Source organism: Perissodus microlepis, chromosome 17 (assembly GCF_051167445.1).
Source record: "Perissodus microlepis isolate ML-2025 ecotype Zambia chromosome 17, ASM5116744v1, whole genome shotgun sequence".
In the NCBI taxonomy this organism is placed as follows: domain Eukaryota; kingdom Metazoa; phylum Chordata; class Actinopteri; order Cichliformes; family Cichlidae; genus Perissodus; species Perissodus microlepis.
In genome coordinates, this window is record NC_140477.1 from 24710619 (window position 1) to 24725639 (window position 15021).

Genomic DNA, 15021 nt, shown 5'->3' on the forward strand with positions numbered 1-15021 from the left:
CTTCAGTAACTAGAGGAAACAGACGATTAATTCTCCTTTCACATCGGAAAACATTTACAAGACTATAATAATAATAATGCTTTGGTTACAGCGTGAACATAATAAGTAGCAAAGGTTCAATAAGGATAATCGAGTTAAAGCATCACCTTAAAGGCACTCAAAATTGTTGAGTGGCATCGTGATCTGTACTGAGATTAGGAGGCAGGTGGAAAAAAGCCTGGAGAGGTGGCACAGGAGAGAAGAGGAAGCAAAAGTGTGTAAATGTGAGGGAGATGGGTGGAACAATGAAGCTCCAAGGAATAGATGTAATAAAGTTAGATGAGTTTAAATGTCTGGGGTAAGCCATCCAAAGCAATGGACACTGCGCAAGAGAGGTGAAGACGAGTCCAGGCAGGGTGAGTGGGTGCAGACGAATGTCAGGGCTGATTTGTGATTTAAGGATAGAAGCAAGACCGAAAGGGAAGGTTTAGGACGTCTTAGAAATGAGCAGATCAGAGGGACAGCTCAGGTTGAGCAGTTCGGAGAAAAAGAAAGAGCAGTAATGCTGAGATGGTTTGGACATGGTCAGTGGAGCGAAGTAAATATATCGGACAAAGGGTGTTGGATATGGAGCTGCCTGGCAGGAGGAGGTAGGTAAAGATAACATACAGTATCATTGGTTTTGTATTTTATCAGAAATGACGTAGGCTTCAGTGTAGCATTATGCTGGATGCTTCCTGCGCTTCAATTACATTAACAAATACATTCAAACAATGTCCTGTTCTGTTTGGGATGAGGTAATTCAGTTTTGACAGTATCTTCCATCTCTGATGACGGAGAGGAAATTGAATTGTGTTTCCATCTCACACAGCTCCCCCTCCCTGCCTGCCTCCTCTGATCTGTTTTTCTTCTACATCTCTCCTTTTTGCTGTGAGGTTGGAAAGTCTTCCTGGAATGAAGTCCCTGTGTTAGTATTGAATTCTTTCTGTTTACTCGTGGCTTTTCTTTATCTTCCGATTAGAGCTAATGCACAGACTAAAAATGTCATCAACAGATTGATTAAAATATTCCAGTGTAAAAGTATGTGCAAAGAATAATTTAGCTTGTGTGTTGTTTTGTGTTACCTGCAATCTTGTCATCCTCCCTCATATGTCAACCTGCCTCATGTATCATCCTCTCTTTCTGTCTCTCTGTTATGAACTGTTACATGAATTCGGGGCCATGCCAGACTCAAGTCTGCCTCAAACAGTAAAGCAACGCAGGACTTTAGTCCAGTACGACTCAGTAAAGCATCTTTCCTACTTTTACTGGATGTAAATGTAGGTTCCATTAAAGGGGTATGCTTTCAATCTGCCAGACGTCTGAATGTCAGTCCTGGTGCTCTTCGAGTTGTACCTATTGCAAGAAATGATCGTGTGTTGTCTTGTTTCCGACGAGCAGTATTATTGTGCAGAATATGGCTCGAGCCCTACTTGTAAAACTTTCAACAGTACTTCTCTGCAGCCTTTTTTTTGATACATACAAACTCAAGATGGCAAATATCCACCGGTGTGTGCTGAAGGGTTTGGGAAAGATAAACAAGCAGGATTTCATGTGCTTTGATAAAATCTATTAAGAGAGAAGAGTTGTGCGTTTTCGCTCTGTCCTTTAATGTGACTGCTTGCATTCTGAAGTGGTACTGAGGGGAAAAGGGTACATATAAGTTATGGTTTATGGGCAACAAAAGTGATGTCCCATCTGCTGGCACAAGGCACCCTTTGGTAGGATTGTCTGAGTGGTGACACCTGTCATTCAGGCGAATACAGCAATGAGTATTAGCGCCCTCGGGACTGGTAGAAATAGTACAGAGATGTGGCGACATGACTGTTTGCGTGCGAAGTGACCGTTGTGTCACAGATAAATGGGTCCTTAGTGAAACTGCCGTATAGCACCAAACCACAACAACAGCAGCCTCAGGGCAGGTTATATTGTAAGGTAAAGGCCCTGCATTGAAAATGGAACAGGATGGAACAGCATGTCTGTCTTTAGGAACTTATCATCACTTTGAAACAGGGTGCAGTGTTTGTTGCTGTTTGTTGTGGCTTGACTGAACAGACATTAAACACACACAGCATTGCGCATTGAGCCAGAGCTGCTGCAGTCGCCAGCAGTCTTTTGAACTGAGTTTGAACTTACACACATGCACACACCTACTTACTTACATATAGATGCACGGCGATATCTTACGTCAGTGTAACCTTTTGACCTACTATAGCTGCACAGTACGCCAAAGCACATTTTGCATGATAGAGCTCAATTCAAAGCAGGATACAGAGAGAAGATTTGACTTGGCGAGCCCCTGATACAACAGTCCTAATCTGTGTGTCTGTGTGTGTGCATTTGGATTTTTGTATCATCAAGAGCTTGTTTCTCACTATGTCTTTACCCCTGACAGTAGACATAGTCAAGTTTAGCTTTAGCCCTTATCATGAGGACTGGAGTCTGGCTTCCTCTGCCCTTTATTGAGAGCCTTGAAATGACTGTAGAGTGTGACTGACAGAGAACAGAGCCTTCTGGATCTTATTTAGGATTATTAAATATTGTTTCCCTTGGGATTAGTGGTTGAATGTAAACATTCATATTGGAATCCTTTTAAAACATCTTTAGTTCTCTTGTTGCATTTACTGTAGCATAGAGAAAATGACAAATAACAAAAATTAAACATTCAGTTTAGATAATCTAAAAAAGAGCCAAGATAAAATTAAAATCTGTTTCAGATTCCTTATTGTCAGTGCACAGTTATCCAGTGATTAATAATCCAAACCCGAAACTGTTAATTGCACAAGTGACTCAAAAGCTGTAGCATTACACACAGATGGTCCTTGAGCCACGCTGGATCCACGCACAGCTACTCTGTGTTTCCCAGACTGCTTCATTTCTGTAGTTCCTAATTATGTTATCTACCACTTTCTAATCATACATTTCATTTAATCCACTTTACATGCAAAAGTTGAGACTTGAAGGGAAGACAGGCCACATTAGTCTTTGTCTTAATTTGTACTCTGTACCTCTACCCTAGTTCTCTCTATCCTCTCTTTCATCTGCCCTTTCTCCCTCTCACAGTGTAAAGCCTTTTCAGGCTTACTCAGCATTTTTTTAATCAATGCCCCGATGGGGACAAAGCTTTATGCAACGGCTGTGTGTCCACATCTTTCTTGCTCTTATTTCCCTCTCTTCGTTCGCTTTTTCTCTTTAGCTTTCATCTGCTTTCAGCATCATCACATTGTTCTATATAAACCATCTGCAAAAATCAAGAATAAGTCGACCAGTCACTCAGACTTCAGGAAACCCAAAAATGATGTCACCATCTCTCACAGCAAAACAAAGAAACCATGGTCATTACAGAAGAGAATAAGCACAGAAAGAAAAGTGGACTGTTCAGCCGGATTTCTCTTACCTGGACCAAATGAACCACATCTCCATACGTAGAGCTATTAAGCCGCTGCAGCTGTGAACAGCTTTGTGTATGATAAAGAAGTGGTGCGTTGAAAGGCAAAGCTGGATTGAAAAGTGATTTGTGGTTATGTAAGATCGCAGCTCTTTCAAGTGTGTGCATTTTAGTTGGTCTCTATTATTGTGGAAATTGCACCCTCTGCCTCCTGTCACTGATGGAGTTGAATAACACTGTGTTCACATTCTTCATCCTGTGCCAAACACCTTCATGTTTAATTTATTCAGACTGAGCTTTCTCCTGCTGTCCTGTCTGACACACACATCCAAATACACCGTCAGCACAATGCTCAGACAGAGCAGCACGCAACCTGTCTGCATAATGCAGAACACACACACACACACACACACACACACACACACACACACACACACACACACACACACACACACACACACACACACACACACACACACACACACACACAGCTGTCATCCTACTACTCATTTCATAGTTTTCATTTTCGGGCGGGGCTGTTGCATAGTGCTGTTTTTCACCTTTCTCTACAGCTCTCTGTTAATGCTTTTATTTTTTCTATTAATCTTCCAATTGCTTGTTTCTTTAGGACTGTCCATTATCGCACTGGACAAATGTAGTATTGTGTTTATATAATTATAATAACTTTATTCCCCCTGAAACTCATTTACTCCGATTGTTTTATTTCAGCGTGTCTGTATACACATGCATGACTCTGAGATATCCGTCAGGCTGCTGTCCAGACAGCCAGCCAGCTGGCTGCAGGACAGTTTGACTAACAGTAGACCAACCCATCAAGCTGATGAATGAAGCAACACAAACAGGAGCTCTTTATCTCAGCTCCTTTATTATACAAAGAAGATGACCATCGTGTCTGGCACAACAGCCTGTATTCCAAACCCTCAACATCAGAGTGAGAGTCGATACCAATTTAACACGAAATATCAGGTATCAATAACATGATTTCATATTGTCTATTGATTGAGCCACATTGCAATGGCCCATTAACTTGACGACAACACAAATGCTGTTAAATCTTGTGTATTTGGTAGACAGATTTCTTTACAGTCAGCTGTGGCCCAGAGCTATTAGTCAGAACCTTCTGTTCAAAAATCTCTGAGGTTATACTGAAAACAGGTTCTTTAAAACAATCTTCCTAAACAGTGAACTAAATTTATAATTACACAACTTCTAACTAATTTTCTGCACAGCCACACTGCATAGGTCACTGTTACACACTGGATTATGTTAGAAATATGGGTTCAAGGCAGATTTCCCAGTTTTCCAGTATCAAAATGTAATACTAATAAATGGGTAGGTACATACTGCTAAGTACTTAGTACTTATTATAGCTTTAATAATTCTAATTTGTGTCCTGAAGTATGATGTTGAAAGACACGTTGATCATGTCATCGTCATCATCATGATGAGTCTGGCATCTGGTTGGAAGGTGAAATACGATGTTCATGTTGTAGCTGATTTACAAAATGTTCCTGTGAGTTTGTGGGTGCTGGACGCAATGTTACGCTAAATCCGAGTATTATAGGGATAATGTTGTAGAAACAGGATAATAATAGGCATGTGTATCATGCCTTTATTGCCCTTGACCTCTAACCTCACACTGGGTGTGAGTGTAGGCGCCCACATGCTAGACTACTTTCATTTCAGTGTCTCTGTATGTGTTTTAATTTTAGCCAAGCTGCATTCAGTCCACTACACTACTGTCCACCAGTCTTGTGGCTAAGTGAACATTCCTCTGTGTGGCCCCTTTGGCCTTTGCACTCACTAACACTGGGGCTTTGACCAGAGGATGGGGGCCCAGACAGGGCTGCTGGAGCTCAGTTTGATACGGATTACTCAGGGTCTGATCTCCCTCTACGCAGTGGCTAAACAGACGAATCTGTCCATGGTCAATGTTGTGTTTGTGCTGTATACAGTATATATATATGCATGCACCAGCAGACATATACTCTCTCTCTTCTGCTTGTTTTTTTTTTTTTTGCTTGGTTATTCAAACCATCCATTCATTCTCATTACCATTCTCTCATGTCTTTGTGAGTCATCAGTACATCGCTCTCTGTGGTGTGTAGGAGGACTCCAGACGCTCTGCCTTCTCTACAGTTCAATCTATCCGTCCATCACTTTTTTGTCCCCATTCCTGTTTTTTTTTTTGCGTCTCTCTTGTTTGTGGAGGAGGATCACCAGTTAAAAATAGTGTTCTGGTGTCACTTACCAAAACCTGTCAAAACAAGATATATCCAGAAAAAGTAAACATTTCAGAGCTTTACAAGTGACAGTTATTGTGATAAATTTTTGATCCAACTGATTGGCTGAACCTTTATTTTCTTTCTCTGAAAAGAAATTGAAAGTTTCCTTGGCTGTGTGTTTACATCCACCCTCTTTTCATCTTCATCTTAAAACACAAGGTAAAATACGTTTTTAACTCTTTTTATGTAATATTAAAGGGGAAATGAGACACTTTGAAGCTTTATAAAGGCTCACTTACATGCTTTTGGTTATACCTCCAAGTTCTTGTAAGATGAGGAAAGCGGTGGCTGTAATACCAGCATCTTTAATGCCTATGGCTTTAAGCACAGGTGAACACAGGTGTATGTTTGCGTGTCCACATACTTTTACATACAAACCATCAGGGATAATTTTTTTTTTTTTTAAATTAAAAAGAGAGTTGTGTGAAAAAGTGATCATCCAAAACCTCTGATCAGTGCATTCATGATTAATTCATGTGTATAAAATAATGATGCATTAAGCACACATTGCTCTGTGTGTGCGTGTTGCAAGGTGCAAAGGCAGCATCTTGTTTTGGTTAGAACCAGGCGAGGTTATAGTGACGGATACACAGCGCACACGAGTGGAGAGGGAGGCGGAGCACTTGTCCTCGCTCCATTCATTGTGAGCAAAGCCTCTGTCTCCTGCTTGTGCCTGATAGGCCGTCTCTGCAGAGAGAGAGGGAGAGAAAGAGAGAGAGGTTGAGCTTGTGGAAAAAGAACAGAGGGAGGAGCTGGAGCATGTGAGCATACTGACACATCAGAGAGAGCAAAGAAAGGCAACAACAGAGGGGACGCAGAGATTTGAGGAACAGAAGACAAGAGAAGAGGAAGGAAGGAATCCTCTTAGAATCCTCATCTGTTCTTCTCAGAGAAGGAAACGCTCATCCTTCCTGCCTTGTTCGTCCCCTTGTGTTACTACTCTCAGCTGATCTGGATCTCCTCCTCCCCACAGCCTTTTGGAGAAACACTGAAAACTGAAAGATGCAGGAGAAGGTGCAGGAGAGGACGGCAGAGATGAAGCGATGACTAACATGCATGATGGGGTTGTGTGTGGCGGATGCTTGTGTGCGTGTCTGCGAGACCCCTATGGCTTTAACTGTATGGAATCTGGCCCTTTTGGTTGGCATGGAGATGGATGCGAGGTGCCTTCTTGCTTAGTAAATCACTGCTAGCAAACAAACACTTTTTTTTTAGTCTACACTCTAGTCGTCTGGTGAGTCTAACAGCTTTGTGTGTCTTTCTTTTCTAATCTCAAGCCATAAAACTGATTGAGGAAAAGCAGGCTTTTCTCTAAACTCTGGATTGAGTGTCACTTAGCAGGTTGAGCACATAGGGCCTGTCAGTCCTGACTGATCCCTCCATAGAAAGAAACTCTGGAAGCCTGCTTGCCTGCTTGTGTTTTTGCAGTGATTTTGGGACCTTGTTACAGCTCAGCTCTAATTAAGCCAGAGGCAAGCAAGCTGGTGCCTTCCCATTTATGTTTTGCCTCCTTTCAGTCTCTTTTTCCCCTCCCTCTGTCCACCCCCTGAGGCCTCATCGTCATCATTAATTTCTATTGCAAGCTGCACATGAATAATGGAAGGAGCAGAGTTTCCTCTGGACTAGTGCCTTAGGGGTGGGAGGCAAACGGAGGAGGACAGATGAAGAGACTGGAGAGTCAGAAACCAGAAAAAAGGAGCTGAGCGCCTCACTGTACACTCTGAGGGGTGTGTCCAGTGCTGAATAAATGAATGGAACATGCAGGGAAGATACGGAGGATGAGCTTTCACCATTCTCTACAACAAGTTTGAATACACACAAGAGATAAAGAAATGGAAGAGATCAACATTAGACCAGTCTTCTGTGCTTTTATTTTCCTTCCACAGTTAGTATAACAGCATTGGATTTTGTATATATATATCAATATATACACACACATATTTTTATCCACCTTATTGACTGAATCTCATCTATTTGGCACTGAAACCTGAAACCGATCACCTCAGTGAAGTCTCAGAGAAAAAACAGGACTCTTAAAGCTTCTGATTGAAATGGAAAACGATGACAACCTGATGAGTAAAGCCTTGACGGACAGTAAAGAAGGGTGGAGGCTCTGATCTCACTACTTCCATGTGGACAGACTTCCTAGAAAGTGCCTGAACTTTGTTGCTTTGAAAACAAAAGATACCTAACCTCGCATTATCATGGATGACTCAAGTATTTTGAGACGCAGGGGCCTGCAGGTAGGCTTCTAGTGCTTTTTTTTGCTGTTTGTGTGTGCGTGTGTGCATTTTTTAACTTAAGACTAGAGCATATTATTTCTCTGTAGTTTGCAGAGATAAACTGTCCTGCACTGAAAGGAGAGGTTCAGAATTCAGAATACTTGAATATGCACAGTTTTGATGCTGCTGCATTCTTCAAACATGCACCCAAGCAGTCACAGAGACTGACCCTATCACATCACAATATACCATTATTTGTTCACACTCACTTAAACAGATGCGTAAACCATATCACCAGGCCTATCCAATTTCCCTCTGGTGGAAGTCGGTAAATGATGCAACAGCCCAGTGAACAACAATAAGCAATTGTGTATCATAGCACTCAGAATGTGGACAGCCTGTCAGGTTCATGTCACACCTTTAAATAATAACCATTCATAATTCAAGCAATTAATTTAGGAAGGACTATATAAGAGTTTTGTTATCTTTTAGCTCCATGTTCTATTAGTAAGAACATCAGTCTAAAATCTAAACTACTAACTTTAAGGCTACAAATGTGAAATGGAATGAAAACTGATCCTGCTGTTAGACCAGACAGTGTCTATCATCCATTTGAATGAATTTTAAAAACAAATTAATTCAGGTTACATAGAACTATGTAAAATCATGTAACATCCCTGCTTGTGTTGTCAAGCCCAATTGTGTATAGGTTCATTCTTCCACTACAAATTACCTTGTCAGTTTTAGGGGTGGAGCATCTTGAGTGGTGATATCGATACAAATATCGATACTGCAGTAAATTAAAATACTTTTGGAAGACTATGAACAAAGAGGACTTACCTCTTGCATCACCATCCTGAGATAACTTGAATTAAATTCAGTGCAAGATAATTAGCTTGCACTAATTCAGTGCAAGCTAATGGTCCAGTCACATGACTAAAAATAGGACAGCAACCTCCTGACATCTACAAGAAAAAATACATTGTTGGCTGCCTGGTGTTTGTATTACATTGAAATCACTCTGGGACTGATTGCAGCTAGTGGTGACTAAATGCTTGCAGATAGTTTAAGGGGGGTTGCACACTTGTGACCATGTTTGATTGCAAGGCGATTGCACAGATTGGCTGATAGGAGGCAACCTTTCTGCAAACAGTTGCAGTCTTACGTGGACTGACTGCAGTCACTCTCAGAGTGAAGGTTTGCAAATAATTGCCTCATTTATAAAAGCAGACAGATTGCCAGCATGTTGCCATCAAGCTAAATGAGTCTTTCTCAATGAGTATAACTTGAGGGGACTCGACTCATCTGGTTGCCAGCTGGTTGCATTATCATTACGTTGCTATAGAACAGGAAGGTTGCTGAAGGCAAATGTAACAATTAAATGCACATTTCTGTTAAATGTGAATTTCTGGCTATGTAAACAACGATAGATATGTGATTTTCAACAACTTGAAAAAAAAAACATTTTAAAAAATAGATTGATCCATTAAACCAAGATACATTTTTTCGTTTGCATTGTTTTTCCTTCTTTCCTGCACACGGCTGAAAAGCTGAAAAAGAAGCTTGACAAATGTTGAGTCAGCAGATGGTGTCATCTACATCCTAAACCAGAGAGGCCAAGGACAAATGCACGTGTTAGAGACAGGTTTCGTCTAAGATTAGCTCTTTTCCTTTAGGTCTTGCCTTACACTGTTAGATTTCCAGGAGAAATGAGGACACAAGGTTCTGCATACAGTGGCGATGAAACGGTGTTCTAGTACTGTATTTATGGTGTTTAAATAGCTTTGTGTCGAGAGGAACTGGGGCTTGAATGAGGCCACCTTGTAAGGAGTGACAACCTGGATTTGCTTAGATTAACTCTGTTTTCCACGTCACAGCGTTGTAGTGTCAGGTCGCAGACAGCTTTTTAGTGCTTTTATTTGTGAACAACAGTTAATCGGTTAATTGAACACACTGCTAAAATGGTTTTGAATTATTGATATAAAAGGATTTTCTAAATAACACCAATGTCTAGACAGTCAAAGACCAGTATGCTTTTATTACTGCACATAGTGTTATACTCGAACAACTACAACATCATTTACTACTCGAGTATTTCCATGTAGAGATCAATAACTAATACTGACATCGTTGTAATGTTGACAAATACTAATGAAACAATGTTCTCCCTCAGCACCAGTTTTTACACGCTCATGTTCACCAGAAATCGAGAGCTGATAGTTTGTGAGGTTCAATGTTTTAAAGCTTCATCCTTAAATCAGACATTTACTCTTTCACTGTTACGTCTCATCATAGGAAATGACAGGGTAACAATGGTGCTGTATGGTTGTCCTTATGTGAAGATTTTGCCAAGCTGACAAACCGAAAACTGACAACTGATCATTTGTTCATCTGCACACAGCAGCTCTGTCTGGGCTGGGTATATTTGTTGGAAGGGATGTTTACTCTCTGTAAATCTCTTTATGGCTGAGTGCCCACAGTTGGATACAAACCCTGTCGGCTGGACAGATTAAAAGCACAACCAGCTGCCATGAATTGCTAGACATGGACCCAAATGTAGACTAACCAGACTCGCTGAACAAACTGAAAAAGCACCTTTATTTAAAAGGTGGATTATTTAAAACAACAGAGTCCATACGAAAAAGAAACAGGGAATTTAAACTGAATCCACAATACTAAACAACTGGCTGGGAGTATGTAGGATAATAGACAACACAACAAAGGATGTGCGGAGCCTGGGGCTGTTTATACTAAATGACAAATTAGGGCTAATCAGGGGGATAGGGCACACCAGAGTGGAACAGGTAAGACAAATCAGGAAATACTGAGATAAAGGAAACAAAACGAAATAGTAGACAAAAGACTATCAAAATGAAACGGGAAGTAACACAAAACCCAGTGTTAATGACACCAGCAGTCCGAATCTGTGGCCCTTAGAGGCTGTAGTGTGTGTTTGCTCATTCTTTAATGGTACCAGTGCTGAAGCTAACATGTTAATTTGATTTGTGGTGCTGTAGGAAATGTAATTGGGTCATTACAATCAAAATCCTTTATCCGCTGAAAAGAAAGAATAATATCATGAAATACCATGCTTTTTTAGATATATTTATGAGTTGAAATTCTGGCCAAAGGTCAGTCATCTTTTAAAGCGATAAATATCTGGAGCTTTCTTTGAGACTATTAGGCAATTGGGTTTTAAAATAAACCATCATGGCTCAAAAGGTTGCTGAAAGGGACATTGTAGACTTATAATGACACTGGAAGAAGTGTCAGGGTGGCCACCGAAAGGAAAGCATTTTAACAGCAAAGTTGTTTGTTGAAGTACATACTGGAATAAAGATGCGCGTTTTTTTTTCCACCATCAGAAAAATACAGAAGTTGAAGTTAAACTGGTGAAATAATAGCTCACAAAGGATATCTAACAACAGTAACTTTGGTCTGTCTACAATCTTGTTTATTACTGTCAAATGTTGGATTTTGAGATAATGATGATGATTTTATATTTTTATATTTATTGACATTTGTGAAGTTCTTTTTGGTTATAGCAGTTTATTATGATTATGATTATTGTTATGATTATTATTATTAGTAGTAGTAGTAGTGGTAGTAGTAGTGGTGGTGGTGGTGGTGGTAGTACAAGTAACATAACAGTCTTTAAATGTAACTGAATAGATGTAATGCAAAAGTGTATGAATAGTATTAAAACTAAAAATTTCCAGACAAATAGATGGATAGACTTGTCAACATCTTTAAGACTTTTCTTTGTAGGAACCTCAAAATCACACCAAAGGTTTGTGTGAGCAGTGTCCTTTTTCTGGCTTGTCCTTGAAACTTGTGAGGACACGTGTTCTCTTATTAGCTTCCCAGTCAGATAAGATATATAGCCTGAGGTCAGCAGTCGGCCTTTTGTCAGGCCACTGTCAGCCGGAAACTATGAAGTAGTGTGATCTTTCAAACCCAAACACAGAGCACAGGTCACCTACTTGACTGCTGGGTTAGAGATAGTAAAAGAAAATGTGGTCGGGGTGAAAGGTCAAACAGATAGCTGTCATGTTAAGCTTAGTGGATCGAATCGGATCGGTATTCTTTTCGCTGTCTTCTGGTGTCTCTGTGTTGTTTTCTAGGGTGAATATGTAGGAGTTGGTGAGCTATAGCCATTAATACAGCTGTCTTAAGTCTCTGCTTCAATAATACCAGCAAGGCCTTGTTGGCTTGCTGTACATATGGTTGTGGTAAAATGTGTGTATAACGTTCTGTGGGTTAAGTTTAACTGCACAATAAAAGTGCGTCTGCTCCTTTTGTTTGTGTTTATTATGAACATGTTTTATTTATTGCTCCACAGCTGTTGGGCTATAGGGTTGAGCTTGCCTCTACCCTGATCAGTGTAATGCATAATGCAAATTCTGTCTGTGTAGAATGAGTATTTTTCCCTGTGTGCATGTGTTCTGTTGTCATTTGAGAAATAGGATTAGTTCTGCCATTCAGAACTCCAACAGCAGCAGACTGAAACAAAAGCCTGTCTGTCTCTGATTATGTCTTAAATTAAGAATCTTTATCATGGCTCTGTGCTGACATCAGCCTGTCTGAGCTCTAGGAAAGCAGCTCATATCAGCTGGTATCAGCTTCCATTCAAAATTGCTGTCGCATGAATTTAAAGACTGTTCTTCACCATAAGCTCTTCTTGTTCAGAAAAGACGCTATGGTGAAATTATATACCAGCTGGTTTCCTCTCGTAGGTTTCAGCATCGAATAATTCAAAAGACACAGAGCAAAACAATAGGTGGGTAATTTTGTAAGTTTCAATCCTATAAATTCCCCCAAATCACACCGACGGATATCACAAAACCTACTGTAGGAAGAATTATGACTTTAAATTATTTATATGAATTATTTATAACTTTAAGTTACTCAATGTAAAATGTCTGTAAACCCAGAGTGACAACACAGTGCAAACGCAGACAGTCTTTAAAAAGTACTGACTCACACTTATTTTGTATCTCAATGTCTTTTAAAAGGAAAGAATCACACAGCCGTTATCATGATTCTTCTTAATCTCCACCCAGAAAATGTAAATTACATGAACAGATACCAGCTCCATGTGCATGAAGACACTTGTAAAGACAATGCATGCTAGTAAAGGTTTCTTGGATCTCTATGAAGGCTACTTTTAGTCACTACGTATTTTTTACCGTTGGCAATGTACACTAATACTTTTGGTACTCATTTATAGTCATTATGTATATGTAACAGGCCAAAACAATGTTGTCGTCCACCAAAGAGTTTTTAGTCAGAGGAGTACATGAGTTTTCAGAATTGTGATTTAATCCAGAAAACTCGTTATATCTCTGCTTTTGTCGTCAAATTCTTTTTTCTTTTGCTTGTGTTTTGTCTCAATACATTTACATGGTTTGACGATTTGTTTACTTTAAGGACATCTATATACTTTGTTGGAGTCATTTCTGCATAATGCACAATTTGGGGGCCCATAATGGTGCTTAAGAACAATCTGGCAAGAGTTCAGTGTCTCATATAAATCGGCGAATAATGCTGCTACCTACTGTTGGGATTAATACAGGATTTTTTTTCTTTTTTCTTCAGATTAGCTATACATTTTCTCTTATTTGCTTCTGTTTATTGATTGTTCTGACTCGCTTGCTTTTCCTGTTTTTTTTAATCATACACTATGATGGTTGTGCCTCTCAAATCGATGGAGAGAATCTGTTGTTGCTTTCCTTTCCCAGCTGTGGATAATTTTACTTTTTGGCCAAAGAACAATCTCAAACCAAAATGGGTTGAGCAACTCTAGATAGGTGAGAGTGTGAAACTGAGATTAAACAAATCAAGCCAAGGGAGATCAGGCTAATGGAGAGAAAAATCCAGCCAATTAAAAGTAAACAGACAAATCTCCTTTATGGATTAGGCGTTCTTAAGGGTGTTGGTTTCACTGGGAACAGAACAGTCTTACAAGAGCACCTCTGAGAGTGCTTGTGTGTTCTGCAATGGCTCGTCTGTGGGTACTGCAGGCTAATGAAAAAGCAGACAGGGACAGGAGGTCTCTGGCATGCAGGCGCTCGGTCAGCTGGTACGGTTTGAGGTTGAATTTGATCAAGGAGACCAATGAGGCAGCTTCACAGGTCAGCCAGGTATGATTCAGACATCGAGGATATTTTCCATGATGCTAATATGCCAGTGTTGAATAGCTACAACTCAGTGCCATTATTACGTGTGTGATATAAATATTAGAATATCCTTCCACTTGCTTTTTTCCTGAATGAAGTTAAAGCAGATAACCCTCTTAGTGCCAACTAACACTGACGTGTTATTGCTGGTTGTAGCGGCTTATTTTAATTCTTTAATTTAAAACATACTAGCAACAAACAAACTTACAGGTACAAAGATGGAAATGATTTGTAATGAATTTCAGCTGAACAAGAGTTGCTTCAAGTAGTTCGGGCATAAAAGCTTCAAGCAAATCTTGTATATGTTCTATACACTAATCACATTTTGTCTAAAAAGAACTATTTTGTAAAGCAACAATGTCCACCTGTCAACTATAATACAACATTTCCCTTTGACCAAAAAAACTTTGATAAATTAATTGATAGGGTTGAAGTCATATGATTTCAGTTAGTTAATATGAAATAAGTTCTTGATTTCCATCCTGAGGTCTGAGGAAATTTACAAGGTTTTTACACCAGTTTGGGGTTATCCAAGCACACATAAATTCCACTGGAATTATAGTAGCATTTCGTCCCCGCTGTTGTTGATTTCCCCTCTCAGAATCTTTTTTATTCTTATGTTTTTCTGCTCTTGGTGGTAAATCGATATTGTACTCCTTTTAAGCAGAGCAGTAACTTGTGACCTTGCCTCGCTGTGCTGTTGAAATCACTGCAGCTGCTATTTATCAGAAGCCCAGAAAATCAGACTGTGCAGCTGCTCCACGCTATCTGACAATCCTCAGAGCTGCTAATAGACTGCTCTGTGAGAAATCGAGTTCTGCCAGCTTCCTGTTGGTCTATCAATAAACCAAATATTCAGAGGAAGACATGTGACAAAGAACATTTAATGCTGTGAGCATTTCATTTGT

General features: G+C 39.9%; 1 protein-coding gene across 6 annotated transcripts in view; it reads left to right on the forward strand.

Moving 5' to 3' along the window:
• Positions 1-15021, forward strand: part of mast2 (microtubule associated serine/threonine kinase 2) — a 144998-nt gene that overhangs the window by 38893 nt on the left and 91084 nt on the right. Inside the window, exon 1 of one of the 6 annotated variants that reach the window (XM_084909936.1) lies at positions 5441-7955. The exons of the other annotated variants lie outside the window; for them this stretch is intronic. Within the exon in view, the coding sequence (XP_084766062.1) occupies positions 7917-7955 (39 nt within the window). The 5' untranslated portion in view covers positions 5441-7916. Of the gene's footprint in view, positions 1-5440; positions 7956-15021 lie in introns of those variants that run through there. 6 annotated transcript variants of the gene reach the window in all.